We start from the raw sequence: 13,502 nt of genomic DNA, 5'->3' as shown, positions 1-13,502 counted from the left end.
GCCACCCAGGTGTCCCCAGAGTTACCTGTTTAAAGCACACATACAGGGATCCCTGGGTGACTCAGCGGTTGAGTGTCTGCCTTCGGCCCAGGGCATCATCCCGGGGTCCCGGGATCGAGTCCTATATCAGGCTCCCTGTGTGGGGCCTGCTTCTCCCTCTACCTGTGTCTCTGCCTCTCTTTCTGTGTCTCTCATGACTAAATAAATAAAATCTTAAAAAAAAATAAAACACACATACATCTGACCACACTTCTTTCCGATATAAAATCTTATCAATGCCTCCCCATCACCAACAGGACGAAGTCTGAACTGCCCAGCACATGATTCATGATACTGTGGGATTTGGCTCCTGCCAACTGCCACTTCCCTGTGGCCCATCACCCACCTTCCCTCTGGCTCTTGACACTGAGCCACACAAACCCGCTCCAAGTTTCCCAAGTGTACCTGGTTCTCTCAAATTTCTGTGCCTCTACATATGCTAGTCTCTCTGCCTGAAATGTTCTTTTCCTTTTTTTTCTGGACAAACTTTGACCTGTCTTTTGAAAATAGCTGAAGGATAGAGCTCCTTCCTTCAAAAAGCCCTCCTGGACTCCTCCAAGAGGGAGCTGACTGCTCTCTGTTCTGTTCCACCTTTCTCTGAATCTTATACTGGCCCCCACTGTGCTGTGATTTATTTGTGGTCTGGGAGCTCCTTGAGGGCAAGGACTTCGTTTCATTCATTACTTTATTAAAGTTCTCTAGTTTCAAGAACAAAACCAGACAGCCAGGAAATGCTACTGAAGGAATGGATAAGACCATCCTGAGCCCCTTCCCCCTCAGTCTTTTCCTGTGCTCACTCATCTCTGTGTCCAGCTCTTATCACTGAGATAAATGATTAATTTGCCTCCTAGGTAAAATATAAGATCCTTAAGAGCAAGTGACTCTTATTGGGAGTGGCCTTTCAACAAACATTTTTTAGTGACTGAATGAATTCCCTGAGTTCATGTTAACCAGGAGATGTAGCGTCCCCTACCCTAAGTTCCTTCCACCAGAGTGTCTCACAGGGAGACAAACCACCCAAGTTTGCACCCCAATTTCTTGAGCCTCCCTCTCAGCTGGTGTCAGAATAGCACTGATCAAAAGGGGGGTACAACCATGGCTAACCTCCAAGACCCTGAATACAGGACAGGAGCAGCTAAGCCTTGCTAAATTTCTTATTGCTCAGCCATTACCCTATGGGTCAAGGTATTAGGGGACCAATTTCCCTTCAACCAGCCTCCCCATCCAGGCTCTGCTTTTGCAATTTCACAGAGCAATCAGAGATAAAATAAGCAGTAGAAAGTGCCCTGGAATTGAAGTCCAAGGTTTTTGGTCTAATTCTCGGCTCTGCCATTTGCTTAGCTACATGACCTGGAGCACAGTTACTTTAGACCTTTCCTCACCTGTTAAATATGGATCATAATACTTACCCTGCTCATCTTTTAGGATTATTGCACCCTTTCTCAATTCTTCTCTGCCCTTGCAGGAGTTTGGTGGTTTGTTCTGCCCACAGCAACCTAGTTTTGGTTTTCACAGTGGCACGGATTGACCTAGGAAGTTAGTAGGACTCTACCCAAGAGATATTTAATCTATAGGGGCAGCTGGTATCCCAAAATGTACAACCTTCTGATGTAGCAAAGTCTAGAGCCGTTGTCCACAACCCTGGACCCATGCTGCATCCAACAGAGAACCCAGACCCTCCTGGGACCCACTTCAGGCAAAATTCTTTGGTGAGAACCAAAGGCCTTTTCCTGGACGTCAGCCAGGCAGACATAGCCGTGGATGGAGGTGATGTGGCTGCATGGGCAGCAAGGTGACCATGTCCCAGACTCTGTATTGTCTTGGCTTCATGGAAGAGAATATCTGCTGGGCTGATGCTGGCACCCAGTGGAGTGTCCCTTTGTATCCTCACCGTCATGAGTTTTCCCTTAGAACACTATTCTGATAAAAGCCAAGTCTAGTTTTAAGGATTACTTAAAGCTTTATTTATTTATTCATTCATTCATTCATTCATTCACTCATTCATTCATGAGAGACACAGAGAGAGAGAGAGAGAGAGAGAGAGAGACAGAGAGAGAGGCAAAGACACAGGCAGAGGGAGAAGTAAGCTCCCTGCAGGGAGCCCAATGCGGGACTTGATCCCAGGACCCCAGGATGACAACCTGGGCCAAAGGCAAACGCTCAACCACTGAGCCACTTAGGTGCCCTTTGACGATATATATTTCACATTTACTCAGAGTCTTTACTATCTGAGGCTATTTAATAGTCTTAGGGAGTAGACAGATTGTTCCTGGTGTCTGAAAAACAGAGTAAGTCCAAAGATTCATTTTAACAGATGGTCTTATTCCTTTCTTCTTCAGCCTTTTGAGCTAACACAGGGCTAGACTCATTTTCCTTCTTCTGGTGACAAATTTCTACCCAGGTACTGAATTGCTCCAACCACCCAAGGAGTTTGGGACTATGGATATGGATTTCTTTCATTTAACATTTTTTTTGTCAATCAACATTTCTTAAGAATACTCACCTTTCCCATTATCAGCTCTACCTACTTTCTACCTTCCCCTGCCCACTCTTTCACAGCATGTTCTTCCACTCTCTTAGCACTTCTGGAAGGGAAACTTCCCTTTTCCTATAGGAATAAGCTAACTGACTGAGTTTTAAAACTGATGACCACCTCAACAGCAATATAGGTGCCACCCTGTGACTCTCTTGTCTATGTTATTCATTTTCTTGCAGGAAGAAGATCACATACGTTTCCTTCTGGCCCACCCAGCGAGGTCTCTTTCCCTGTTCCAGCTCCTCTGCCTCTCATTGGTTCAGTGAAACAGAGTTGTGTGGCCAGAAATTGAGATTCATGGACAGGAGGTAGTAGGATAGAGGTGATGGTACACTTACATGACTTGCTTGCTCCTTCTCTCAAAACAAACTAGACCCTGGGCTGGCATTCCGACTTGTTTCCCTGGAATTCTGACAAAGGTGGAGTGTCAGCTGTGTTACAACATCCCCTCGGTTGGAGGTAACCCTGATTGGCGGGTGCTTTACTGTGAATGCCTGATGGGAGGCAGTAGCTTTGAGCTTCCCTGAGTACAGTGACACTTCTAACTGTGCATGACTTCTGTGGGGAAACTACGTCAAGGTGGATCCTGTACCCACAATTGTGGGTCTCATCTGGGGGCTGAGGGACTATCCCTGAACTAGGATATGGAGTGCAGCAAGGACTCACCAGGACCTGCCTTGCGGAGGCCGTGTGTGGTTCCTGTCCTAAATTCCTCAAAGTGAATCTAGTGACAAGTGTACTCTCTGGTAGTTCTGTGACTCTAAATGACCAGTTGAGCCTAAAAGTAAACACACTGCAGGTAGACATTCCAGGCTCCACCTTATTGTCCCTACCAGAGAGCCCCTCAAAGGCTGATACTTTATAACCACGTCTGCAGTCCTGGGTATCTTCCCCTCAACTGTCCAGGACACTGCAGAAGAGAAATGACTAATACCTGAACTTCACCCTTAAAGCCACCATCATCACTACTGATTATTATCACCAATATCAAAATCACCATCAATGCAACCAACCATCACACAAACTTTTTTATGCATTTCAACTATTGTCCATCATCTTCCGTTCTCTTCTCTAGATCACATATTACTCTTTTTTTTTTTTTTAATTTTGTCTCCCAGAATTTTCTCCTAGGGGCAACCTCTCCTAGGAAACACTGGACTGAGAGTCCTGCTCTGCTGCCTGAGGCGGCCTAAGACAAATCTTTCAGTATCAGTTTCACCATCTGAAAAATGGGAAGAAAATCATTGCCGCTGAGAAATGCTCAGACACTGAATTAGCTCCAGTTATAATCAACAAAATGATAGAGCAGTCTAAATTCTTTAAGGGTGAGCTAGTCTAAATATAAATATATCTGAGTACTTTTGGGCAGCACCAAAAGCACTTATGGTCCCTGTACATCCCCCTCCTGTCCAGTGGCAGTCTCCAGGCCGTCACTGGCTTGTCGAGCAGATTGGATAGATCATGGTGTGGCTTTGCATCCTGGGAAATTATGTTTTCCTAAAAACTTGGAAGGAAAGAAAGCAATTCGGAAACTTAATATTTGGCTCACTGTGCTTCTTCCCAGAACTTGGGTGACCGAGTGCCATATATATTTGAAGAGTAAGCAGAGAAAGAATTCAAGAGATAGAAGTGGGTTGGAGGGAGGCAGATGGAGAGGAGCCAAGAAAGAGACAGAGAGGATGGGATGGTTCTGTGGAGCCCGACTCCGAGGGAGACTCTATAAGCAGGAAAGACCAGGGCACCAGGAAGGCCCAAGCAGGGGTGCTGGGTGGCTCAGAGCCGCAGGGAGCAGGCCTACTTAAGGGCTTTTCCTCCAAGTGGGCCCAGGAGCACTCAAAGTTGCAGGTGGCATCTGCAGATATCCCATAAGTGACACTGAAGACGCCTGTTGTCTGATGCAAGAGGACATTGGAAAGAGCACTGGGCTGCCATCAGGAAACCTTGCTTCCAATCCCAGCTAAGCAATCTCGAGCAGATCACTTACTCCCCTTCTCGGGGCACCAATTCTCTCAACTTTCAGAACAGGAGTTGTAGGTTGATCAACAGGTTGATCACATGGTCTCTTTTATGTTCACTTCCCTCAGTCTTCAAATCTATGAGGCCCTGAATGGTAGGTGGTATTTACGCTCCTCTTTCCCTCCCATGCTCCATCCAGAGGAGGAGGAGTACGCTTTCCTGGCCCACCCCCACGTTGATGTTGGGCTCATTGATGACTTGCATTGGCCCACGGGCTGGGGGCAGAAGGGACAGTGTGTCAGTACTGAGCAGAAGCTTCCAGAGGCTCTGCAAGTTTCCCCCAGTTCTCTAGTGCCTCTGTAACTGGCTAGAAGAGTATACCCCAGCAGCCCCTGCCCCTTTGGCCTGGGCCCCAGCACGAGGAGACACTCAGAGCAGGCTGGAACCCAACGCACACTCAGAAGCTAAGCCGAGCCAAGCCCCGCTGAGCCACAGCTGTCATGCAGACCCATCAGTGGGAAATAAATGCTTGTTGTTGTGAGGCACTGCAGTTCTGGAGGTGCCTGTTACCGCAGCCAAAGCTGACTAATACACCACGTGACGGGAAAGCAAGTCTCACAGAAGCACACATCAGAGACCAAGCCAAAGCCTGCCTGAAGGAGAATGAAGGGCAGCTGGAGAGGTTCCTACAGGCTGTCCGCTGCTGCCCCCCTCCATGCCAGAGCCGCACACCTCCATATGGAGACACACCTGGGTCCTGGCAGCAAGAACCCCGGCCTCAGCGGGGTAGGAAGGAATACTGGTGGAGGGAGAACTAAATTAGAATGCTCAAAGTCAAATTCCTCCCCATTCACAGTTCTCCAAACCTGGGCAGTCTTGTCTAGGTGCCACAAAAGGCTGCCTTTAAAAAGGCTCTGAAAAAATAAATAAATACATAAATACATACATAAATAAATAAATTTAAAAAAAGGCTCTGGAACTCCGGGTTGATGTGTCGGTTTAGCTACAGGGAGAGGCTGCAAGAGGCTTACACAAGTATCCAAGTGCCAGCATCTCTGCTCTCTGGCTGCTGTGATCAGCATGCAAGTCCCCAGGCCTCTCTGACTCCTAATATTAAAGAGTCCCAAGGAAATTCATGTAGCATCCTCCCAGCCAAACTCTAGCTAAGAGATGTTTTCCTGCCAAAAGGAGCAGTGCACGTAGTTGATATGACATACAAACGAAAGCCCAGAGATGACAACTGTGGCGCTTCGGTGCGGTCAGCGTCATGGCCCAGGGGATAACCCGAGAGTTCCAGGTGAGGATGTCTGACCAGCGCTTAGACAGGCTTCATGTCATTGCGAGAAAACCACGACCTCGGTTCCCCCAGTGACAACTCCAGACTTGAAAACCATAAGCATTGGTTGGAAAAACAAAAAAACAAAAAACAAACAAAAAAAAAAACAAGAAGACCCGGCCCTTCCCCAATCGACCTAACATAAAAGAAGAGGAAAGAACACAGATTTGGGAATGGTGTAAGGGAACAGGCAGGCATTGAAGGGGCGGGTTTCCAATTTTTTTTTTCTCTAAGACACCAAAGACTTTAAACCAAAATCTTACCTAGAGCAGAAACATAGGTAAATGGGCAAAAGTACAGAAAGTCAAGGTGAAGCAAGGGCGAGGATCTGGAGCCTGTCTGTGCTGCATCCCATGGCCCGCTCCCAAAATCGGTTCCCGAAGCTGCATATGGAACTCCAGGACTACACACGGTTGGCAAACCACTAGACTAGGGAGATCTGGGGCATTGTAATAGGCTCGTGGAAGCCGAAAGAGGTGGGGTCGTGGGGGGGGCAGCTGTCGTCATGGCTGTTTCTGGGCGTTCTGCCGGGAAGACAATGGAGCCAGAGGCGTAGCCACCCCTTGTCATGGTTTGGCAACCCTGGAGTTGGCAACACAGCAGAGGAGCGGGCCTCCACCCCCCACTCGAGGCAGACGGACTGACCTTCCTCAAGTCTTCTGGGAGGCAAGCCTCCTCAGCCTCAGCCTCAACTGGGCAAGACTAGATTTGCTTGGGAAAGATGGGGGTCTTCCTTCCTTGGCCTGTCTCCTCCCCCGCTCCACTCTCCCCTTGTGTCGAAGGCGCTGGCTCCTCTCGAGCCTACAAGTCTGAGCTTGGGACCTGCCCTTCCAGAAGGAGGGACCCTGTAGGTTTGTCTAACTCGCCAGCTCGTGGCTCCCCACTTCCCACAGAAACAAGCCCCCAGACCCACCTATGCACACCACATCCATGAATCCATACATCCCATAGCAGATCTGGAAGAGGAGGTCTTGGCGCTGCCATTTTGCTGAGGGGCTGAAGGTTGACCAGATAAGCCAAGAGATACTGGCGATGAGGAAGAGGGAACCCAAGATGGCAGCTGCAATCTGAACCTTCTCAATGACTGTCAGAGAGATGGCCTGCCACTGCAAAGAAGAGAAGGACAGGTTAGCGGTGGCTCGGGTGCCCTGACCCCATTTCCACCCCATCCCCATTCCTCTTCCTTCGGGCTCGGGATTTAATACAAGGCTTTTTAACTTGCATTACGTGGCTATCCTCACAAGTTTCCGAGTTTTATTTTGTACTTTCTTTTTTTTTTTTTTTAATTTTTTATTTATTTATGATAGTCACAGAAAGAGAGAGAGAGAGGCAGAGACACAGGCAGAGGGAGAAGCAGGCTCCATGCACCGGGAGCCCGATGTGGGATTCGATCCCGGGTCTCCAGGATCGCGCCCTGGGCCAAAGGCAGGCGCCAAACCGCTGCGCCACCCAGGGATCCCTATTTTGTACTTTCAATGTGGAGGAAACCTATATCACACCAAATGGTCAGAAACTATTGTAGGGAGAAGGTTCTGGGCAGCCGTGGTTGGGAAGGAAGGCCTTTATCACTGATCACGATACAGCCAGAGAAATGAAAAGGGGAAAGTGAAAGTGCAGAGCCAGTGTGGGGCCCAGAATATTCTTTTTCGGAGCAACACTGTTTATCTTCACACTAATAGGGCGCAGGCCTTTCTTTTGCTTATTTTCTTTTTTTTTTTTATTTTTTTAAATTTATTTATGATAGTCACACACAGAGAGAGAGGCAGAGACACAGGCAGAGGGAGAAGCAGGCTCCATGCACCGGGAGCCCAACGTGGGATTCGATCCCGGGTCTCCAGGATCGCGCCCTGGGCCAAAGGCAGGTGCCAAACTGCTGCGCCACCCAGGGATCCCTCTTTTGCTTATTTTCTACACCACCTGGCACGTCACTTAATATAAATGCTAGAGATTATGAATTCAACAGACAAGGAGAGGACACGGGATGTGGGGGAGAGATAAGAAACACAGTATAATTTACTGATTATATACGGACACTGAGATTTCATTTTTTTTTTTTAACAGAAAAAGCATCATGCTCACAGCAGTATCGATGGATGGACTGAAGGCTGGGGTGTGGGTAGGTTTCAATTCTGCAATTCTATGATTCTCAGAAGCACAGGCCTAAATGAGCCAGGAGTTGGATTTTTAGTTTGGGATTTATTTATGTCCTCACTCAACAAATATGTCCTCTGCTAGTAAACAAAAACAGATTTCTGTCCTCACGGAATTTATAATCTAGGGAACACAGGTGATCAAATAATTATTTACAACTGCAGTTCATCAGGTGTTGGTGAGGGAGGTACATGGAACTATGAGAGCCTTTGACGGGAGGATTCAACTGGTCAGAAGCAATGCTTGAGTTGAGTAAGAGTTTAGGCCAAGAGAGGAGGGAAGAGTGCTCGAGGCATAGGAGAAAGCATGTGCAAAGGTCCTGTGGCAGAAGAAGAGTGTAGGGAGTATAAAAACCTGGGAGAAGACCAGAATGGGTGGAGCAAAGAGAGCACATGGGAGCGTGGGTGAGGCAGCTGGGAAAATAAGAAGAACATGTGCAAACTTGAAGAATTTTGGCTGTGTCCTAAGAGTAACCGTGATGCTCTGGAATAGTTTGTAGCAGGGAAGTGACAGGATCTGATCTGGGAAGGTGGAGGGCAGGACATTCTTGTGATTCTAAGGACTCCATGTGAAACCCTGCAGAGGAAAGCCCCGGCGGGTGTTTCAGCCTGAACTCCCCGGGAAAAGCACACAACTTTCCATCTGCCAATAGCGAGTCCTTATTCTGCACGAAACGGCGTGGAGGGGAGCAGTGATTCCGGGTCCTGGAGGACTGGCCAGCGGCTCCGAAGGAACTGGCACCGTCTCACTCGCTGGTCCAGATGTGGGACACAAGCCTTTACCTTTCCCTGTACACAGAGTGTCCCATTGCAGGCAATTGGCACTGCCTCCCCCAGCCTGGGGTTGCACACGAGGGAATTTTCTAGAAGGTGGCCTGGCCCGACAGACTCCCACCCAATACTGTACCACACGTGCTTTCTCCAGAGCCTGCCCCTCAGTCTGAGAAGAGGGTTCCTGGCTGAGCTTCTTGATTTTTGGTTTTTAAAGATTTTATTTATTTATTCTTGAGAGAGACAGAGACACAGGCAGAGGGAGAAGCAGGCTCCCTGCGGGGAGCCCGACGTGGGACTCGATCCCGGCACCTGAGCCAAAGGCAGAAGCTCCACCACTGAGCCACCTAGATGCCCCTGCGCTTTTTGTTTTCACCCCTGGGTCATCAGTAACCTTCCCTTTCTCCTGCTCCAGGCTTCAAAACCCCCAAATCCGAAGGCCCAGGAAGGCCCGCGTCCGCAATCCCTAAAGCCACCCTAGTCCCGAGGCCCCCAAGCCAGCTGCAGGACGAGAGCGGGCCGGACTACAGTGTGAAGCATGATGCAATGAAGCAGGCTGGGCTGCTGTAGGCGACTCCCGTCCTGCCTGTCCCCCCCGAGCCTCTGGGAAAGGTGCGGGGGACAGAGCTGCGGAGAACCAGGGAGCCCTCAAATCTCAAAGGGGGGCCAGGAGGGGAAGCGTTCACCTCCAGCCAGGCTTCATTCCAGATGAGGTCCTGGCTGCAGCACAGTGAGGACCCCGGCCCGCACCCCATGTCCTGGCCTCCTGCACTGCAGCACCAGCCCTGGGTGTTTCCTCTGACGTCGGGAAGGGCCACTGAGCCAGGACGGCGCCAGCATCCCGACCGGGCGGTGCTGCTCCTGCTGGTGCAGTATCACCTGGGAGACGTCCGTGGGCCACGAGGACTGTCACTGCTGCCTCTCCTAAACTGGAAGCGGCTGGTCCTTCCCCCTCCCTAGAGGACTGCAGCGGTGGGATGAAAGAACTCTGCAGGGGACCAGCTGCCCTCACGTCCACTCTTCAGGGTGTCTGAGCACTGGGTGGGGTGTCCCAGCGGCGCCCATGCCCATAGGTGGGAGCACCCAGGCCCGGTGTGCCAGGCCACCCGCCAAGGTGCCCGTGGGCAGCCTGTGCCCCCTGTTTCGTCTGTAGCCTGGGCATCAGGACCATGCCCGCCGCATGGCGCTGCCTTCAGGGTTCAGTGACATGCAGAGCGACGGTCCCCTAGGAAACACCTAGGACTGCGACTCGGCGGTGGCAGAGGAGGTGAGGAGCAGCCGCAGCCGCCACCCCGACATCCCTTCCTGGACGGCTCTTCTAGGAACAGACCGGCCCGCTCGCTGTGTGTGCGGCTTGGCCCCGGGGTGGGGGGACCCCAGGCCTGGGCCGCACCTCCTGGCCCTGACAGCGGAGGGAGCCCGCGCTCAGCCGCCGCCCACCTGCTTGCGGGGTGCGGGGGACACTGCAGGCGGCCGCCCTGGGCTGTGGCCTCGAGGCCCGGGAGCGGCGGGGACAGGCGGCCGCCACCTACCAGAGGCTGCGGGCACTGGGGGCCACGGGCGGGCCGGGCCTAGGACCCTGCACTGAACACTGGTTAGTGGCGACGCCAATAGACCAATATTGTCCACGCGGCCAGTTGCTCGGTGTCCTTAAGAGACCAGAATGACCTTCTTTTTCTTTTTCTTCTTTTTCTTTTTCTTTTTTTTCTTTTTTTTCTTTTTCTTTTTCTTTTTCTTTTTCTTTTTCTTTTTCTTTCTTTTTCTTTCTTTTTCTTTCTCTCTTTCCCTTTCCCTTTCCTTTCCTTTCCTTTCCTTTCCTTTCCTTTCCTTTCCTTTCTTTCTCTTTTGCTGTTTCTCTTTCTCTCTCTTTCTTTCTCTCTTTCTTTTTCTTTCTTTCTTGCTTTCTTTCTTGCTTTCTTTCTTGCTTTCTTGCTTTCTCTCTTTCTCCTCTCTCTCTCTCCCAGGAAAAGAATTGTCCCTAAATGGTTTTTCATCTTATGAGCTCGAGGTCCGGCGCCTGTTTATGAGCCAAGGGGGTATTTCAGGATGGGCCTGCGCATCTGGACTCTGACCGTTTCCAAGACTTGAATGAGCTGAGAAGAGAGTTAATGCACCCCAAAGGGCGTGGAGTCAGCAGTCTCGTGACACCACTATTTTAAGATTTGCAATGAATGACTAAACATGGAACCAGCACAGGGAGAGGCGCCTCTTACTCTGAGCCCTTCAAGGACATCGGGGTGGCTGGGGTGCCTGCGAGTTCTGGTGCCTCCTTCCAGAAATGCTGCCCCCTGCTGGCCCACATGCATGTGCCGGCCCTCACACACGCACACACGTGCACACTCACACATGCACCACACACACACTCACACACACACGTGCACACGCACACTCACTCCTGGCAGCGCCTCATGTAAACCTCCACAGTGTTTAACATAAGATGCCCTGGACCCTGCAGCTCCGGGATTCCAGCTGCCCCTCGGTGCGAAGGCCCCAACCCCATCCCCACAGTCACACACACCACCGCCCCTCCTGGGGCCCCCCTCCCCCCCCACCCCGGGCAGGGAGGCGCGAGGCAACTGTGCCAGGCCACTGGCCTGCTGGCTCACTGGTTATGCGCAGCTTCACTGGCTGGCCGTGCGTGTGTGGAGGTATTTTGAGAAGCTTAGTGCTCTCCGCGTGTGGGTGCGCCTCGCAGGGAGAGCTGCTGGGCTTGGAGGATTTATGAGGTGGGGCAGGGCTGTGGGTGCGGGATGCGTCAGGGCAGGGCGGGTGGCCAGGGCAGGACGGGGTGCAGCCCCATCCGAGTCCGGGGAGTCCACGCAGCGGGCCCCACCTCAGCCTGGCCGCTCTGCCCTCGGCCTTCTTGTCCCTCCCTGTCCTTCTTCCTTCCGCTCTGTTTCTCACCGCCTCCCTCTCCTGTCTCGTCTCCATTTTGCTCTGGTCCCTTATCACGAGGAGTGTGGTCCATGGACCAGCAGCATCAGTAGCACCGCAGGTTGTTGGAAATGCAGCATCTCAGGCCTTGCCCCAGACTCCTGAGTCACAGTCTTCATTTTAGCAAGATCCAGGTGAACTGAATGCACCTTAAAGTTTGGGATGGGCCGTTGACTTTCCTCCTCCTTAGTTCTTCTTTGCCCACCCTTAACTTTCCCTCAGGTCTTCCCCCACACCTCCTACCCTCGGAGGTTTTTTCATCCTGCTTTCATCTGCCCTTTAGTCTGTCCCTCTTTCTTTTCTTTTCCTTCCTTCCTCCTCTTCCTCCTTTCTTTCTTTCCTTTCTGCTTCCATCCACCCATCCATCCCTCTACCCACCCACCCACTCACCCATCCAACCATCAACACATCCATCCATCCACACATCCATCCATCCATCCACACATCCATCCACACATCCATCCATCCATCCGTCCATCCATCCACACATCCATCCATCCACACATCCATCCATCCACACATCCATCCATCCACACATCCATCCATCCGTCCATCCATCCATCCACACATCCATCCATCCATCCATCCATCCATCCATCCATCCACACATCCATCCATCCATCCGTCCATCCATCCACACATCCATCCATCCATCCATCCATCCATCCATCCACACATCCATCCATCCACTCATCCATCCATCCGTCCATCCATCCACACATCCATCCACACAACCATCCATCCATCCATCCATTCATCCATCCACCTATCCATCCACACATCCATCCATCCATCCATCCATCCATCCATCCATCCATCCACACATCCATCCATCCACTCATCCATCCATCCGTCCATCCATCCACACATCCATCCACACAACCATCCATCCACACATCCATCCACACAACCATCCATCCACACATCCATCCATCCATCCATCCATCCATCCATTCACCCATCCATCCATCCATCCCCACCCATCCATCAACACATCCATCCATCCATCCATCCATCCATCCATCCATTCACCCATCCATCCATCCATCCATCCATCCATTCATCCGTCCATCCACACATCCATCCATCCGTCCATCCATCCACATATCCATCCATTCATCCATCCATCCATCCATCCATCCACCCATCCACACATCCATCCACACATCAATCCATCCATCCATCCATCCATCCATCCATCCATCCATCCATCCCTTAGCTCACTGATCCTGTCTACCATCTAATTTTCCACAGAGATTTCCTTCTAAATCTTTCCTCTTTGTCCCCATCCCTTTCTCTTCTTGCTGAGGAGAACACACAAGAGTCCTCTCATCCCGTCTGCCCTCCTGCCACTGCGATCGTGCCCCCTTGCCATCTTGCTCCTTTTCTCCAGATTGCCCCAGACTCTAAGGGGCAACCATTCTCCTGTGCCGGTCATACCTGCAGAGGGTTTTTTGTGCTTATGGCGATAACGTGGTACTTGTAGTAGCACAGCTCGCAGCTCCAGCAGCCCCGCTCACTGATCCACTTGATGAGGCAAGGCTGGTGCGTGCACTTGACCGAGCCATCACAGCGGCACGGGCTCAACAGCTCCCCCTATAGCAAGAGAGACAGAGGGTGATGAGTTCCTGGTCTGGAGTCTCGTGGATAGGTGGCCACTGGAGTGATGGTTTGGGCCACCCAGGTAGGACAGACCACACCACTTAAACCAGTCACTGTCTTTGTTGGGAAGCACCAGAATCCACAGGGGACAGGGGAGCCAGGCAGCTTCAGTGGACTC

At 51.1% G+C, this 13,502-nt stretch overlaps 1 protein-coding gene across 1 annotated transcript in view; it reads right to left on the bottom strand.

Annotated features, from left to right (window-relative positions):
• Positions 1-13,502, bottom strand: part of MARCHF4 (membrane associated ring-CH-type finger 4) — a 108,864-nt gene that overhangs the window by 14,087 nt on the left and 81,275 nt on the right. The window contains exons 2-3 of the mRNA XM_026002195.2: positions 13,163-13,318; positions 6,781-6,973 (exon numbers count right to left, since the gene is read on the bottom strand). Coding sequence (XP_025857980.2) covers positions 6,781-6,973; positions 13,163-13,318 — 349 coding nt within the window. The remainder of the gene's footprint in view (positions 1-6,780; positions 6,974-13,162; positions 13,319-13,502) is intronic.

This window comes from Vulpes vulpes, chromosome 16, assembly GCF_048418805.1.
Source record: "Vulpes vulpes isolate BD-2025 chromosome 16, VulVul3, whole genome shotgun sequence".
Lineage (NCBI taxonomy): Eukaryota > Metazoa > Chordata > Mammalia > Carnivora > Canidae > Vulpes > Vulpes vulpes.
Note: the sequence above shows the minus strand (reverse complement) of the source record. Positions and strands in the feature narration are given on the sequence as shown.